Genomic DNA, 2822 nt, shown 5'->3' with positions numbered 1-2822 from the left:
GGACTCTTCTCATGACAATAATACCTAATCATATATCCCTTTTAAACAGGTCTCTTCCTCATCTGTTTCAATGTAGTATACATTTATCCCCTCTTTCCCCAACCCTGATGTCAGTCCCGTTTTACAACAGTGGCACTATGCAGTGTTTGTCTTTTTGTGACTGAGCTATTTCAGAGTCAACTGATTTATATATTTCATGAGTTCCTTGTTTTTCATTGTAGCATAGTATACCATTGTGTGAATATACCACAATATCTCTGTCCATTCGTTTGTTGATTGGCACTTGCATTGTTTCCAACCCTTTGCTTTTGTGAACAAAGCCGCATTAAACATGGGTGTGCATATATCTGCTCGGGTGTCAGTTATGGTCTCTTTGGAGTATATTCCCAGTAGTGGAATTGCTGGGTCTAATGGTATTTCTATTTGCAACTTTTTGAGAAAGCGCCGTACAGCCTTCCCACCAACAGTGAATAAGTGTTCCAGTTTCTCCACAATCTCACCAGCATTTGTTGTTTGAAAATGATTTCTTACAGAGCACCGGTATGTGTAGTAGACAGTCCGGCTCCACTTGAGTGTTGGGGCAGAAAGGAGGTCAAGGTGGAGTGAGATTCAGGCCATGTTTGTTGTGCAAAGCACTGGAGAGGGAACTGTGGTTCAGCTTTCGACTTTCATCCTGACCCAGCTGTGAGTGGGTGAAGGGGGTGGTAATGGGACCCTTAACTGGAGGATTCCTTAACGCTTTCACTTCAGATGAAATCCACGATGGGATGAACCTGGAGCTGTATTACCAATAAGGCAGAATTCCTTCTTCTCTTACCCATCCATTTCCCCCACCACTATCCTCGGACTGGCATGGACGCTTGTTTTTAAAAACTTTAATAAAAGCTTAGATGCTGTGTTGTTGTCCTCATTTTCATCAGAGAGCTGTGGGAGAGTGGGAGGGGCATTGTTTGTCCATTTTACTCAGTAAGAATTATTAACAAGGTCAGTGTGGGAAAGCAGAGCTCCAATTCTTTATAGAATCAAGAGTATTGTAATTTTAATAGGGCAGGGAAATTCTGGGTGGAGCAGTAGGTGGAGGGGTTAGAAAGAAAGGCTCTGGATTCAGAGGGTAGATGAAATCCCAGCTCAGCCACCAACAGGATAAATGACCCTAGGCACATTCCTTCACCTCCCTAACTCTTCAGTTCCTTCTCCACAAAGAGTCTTTGGGCGCTCCAATGGCCCAGACCATAGGCATAGGGAGTTGTGCGGTTAACCCAAAGGCTGTTGGGATTCCAGAGGCTCAGAGGAAGAAGGTTGGGCAGCCTGTGTGATTGACAGCCTTAGAAACCCAATGGAAGCTCAGCTATGAGTCAGTTCCGCCTAGACAGCAGTGAGTGCATGTAAGTAGTGTTTCCTTCCTTAGTGTGCTGTAGGTGTTGACGAGATAAAGGATGCTTAAACAGCAACAGATTGCTGGCACTTGAAACATGTGGCACAGGCTGTAAGAGCCCTGCCTCACGGGCAGCAGAGCAGCTGGGTGGGAATTCTGCTCATTAGCTGTGGGGCTCTGGTAAGTCAACCTCTTATGTTCAGTTTCCTCCCAGAAAAAGTCAGCATCGTTGGGACCCAGTGGTGGGGTGAAAACAGCATGCTGTCTGGCACATCTTGTTGCTAACTTACCTTGACCTCCTTACTCTACATGTGAGTAGACAATACACCAGTGTCCCACCTCTGTGCCTCTGGCCACAGATCCTGCTGTTAACTGATCCTGTCCTATCTTACAAGTAAGAACAGGACCTGGACCCACCTCATTCTAAGAACCCTCTCCCAGAATCTTGCTCCATCACCCCTCCGGCCCCTTTATATTCCCTAGCTAATTCTCTCCTTGACCTGTCCTAGTCCCACCCAGTCCCTTTTCCTTTGCACCACTAACCTTGGAAGATGGACGGCCTGCCGTGTGGGATGCTGCTGGCCTATAGCTCATTGAAGATGGACTCTGGTCTCTGTTACCTCCTCCCAGTCTCTCTTCTGTTTCTGAATTTCCATTCCTTCTGATGTGTCAGAAATACCTGTCTCTGGAGCCCTTGGTCTTCCTGCTCAGTGTCTCTCTTAACTGGCTCTGTTTAAAAACAAGATTTTTCAATTTTTTTGTTGTTGTTGTGTGCTGTCAAGCTGAAACAAATGGATAGCTGATCCTTTCCAGTGGGTTTCAGGGGCAGTAAATCACATGGGAGGAAAATGCCCCATCTCTCCTGTGGAGCAGTTGGTAGGTGTCGAACTGCATACCTTTGTGTTGACAGCACAGTTCCTTATTACTAAGCCACCGGAGCTCCCTTTTTCAATTACAAGACAGTCTTAATGAGCCAGATTCCTTGTTCGTTTCAAATAAGTGAGCAAGTCAAAAACCTCTCTCCACCCCATTTTTCTCGAAGTCAGGCCTTTTTCAGTGTATTCATATAAACTTGAATTTACTGGTAATTTTTAAACTGTTTATGCTAATAATGTCTGCTTGTTAGAACAATCCAAGTGTTAAATACTGCTTTTTATTCCTTAAGATGTCCATCCATAAAAACAGAAAAAAAAAATCAAACTTGTATTGTGAATTGTATAAAGGTTTGAGTAGTTTTTCATCTAAATTGATGAAATATGTACATTATAGGAGAAAATTTACAGAGTAAATATGCTTTCCATTAAAAAAAAAGATGTCCGCCCAATAGCAATCATAACATTTTTTAGTGGATCTTGACATTTTCTGTGATAAAGTGTATAGTTTTTCTGTAATTGAGATAAGTACTACACAGAATATTGCAGTGTATAGTTGGCTAATCATTCCTTTG

At 43.3% G+C, this 2822-nt stretch overlaps 1 protein-coding gene across 1 annotated transcript in view; it reads left to right on the top strand.

Annotated features, from left to right (window-relative positions):
* LOC102851224 (ubiquitin-like protein 5-like) overlaps positions 1-794 on the top strand; it is a 3022-nt gene extending 2228 nt beyond the window's left edge. Inside the window, exon 4 of the mRNA XM_006898758.1 lies at positions 751-794. Coding sequence (XP_006898820.1) covers positions 751-794 — 44 coding nt within the window. The remainder of the gene's footprint in view (positions 1-750) is intronic.
* The last annotated feature ends 2028 nt before the right edge of the window (positions 795-2822 follow it).

Source organism: Elephantulus edwardii, unplaced genomic scaffold (assembly GCF_000299155.1).
Source record: "Elephantulus edwardii isolate Elephantulus edwardi_28Jun2011 unplaced genomic scaffold, EleEdw1.0 scaffold00237, whole genome shotgun sequence".
Lineage (NCBI taxonomy): Eukaryota > Metazoa > Chordata > Mammalia > Macroscelidea > Macroscelididae > Elephantulus > Elephantulus edwardii.
This window is presented reverse-complemented; position numbering and strand designations above follow the sequence as displayed.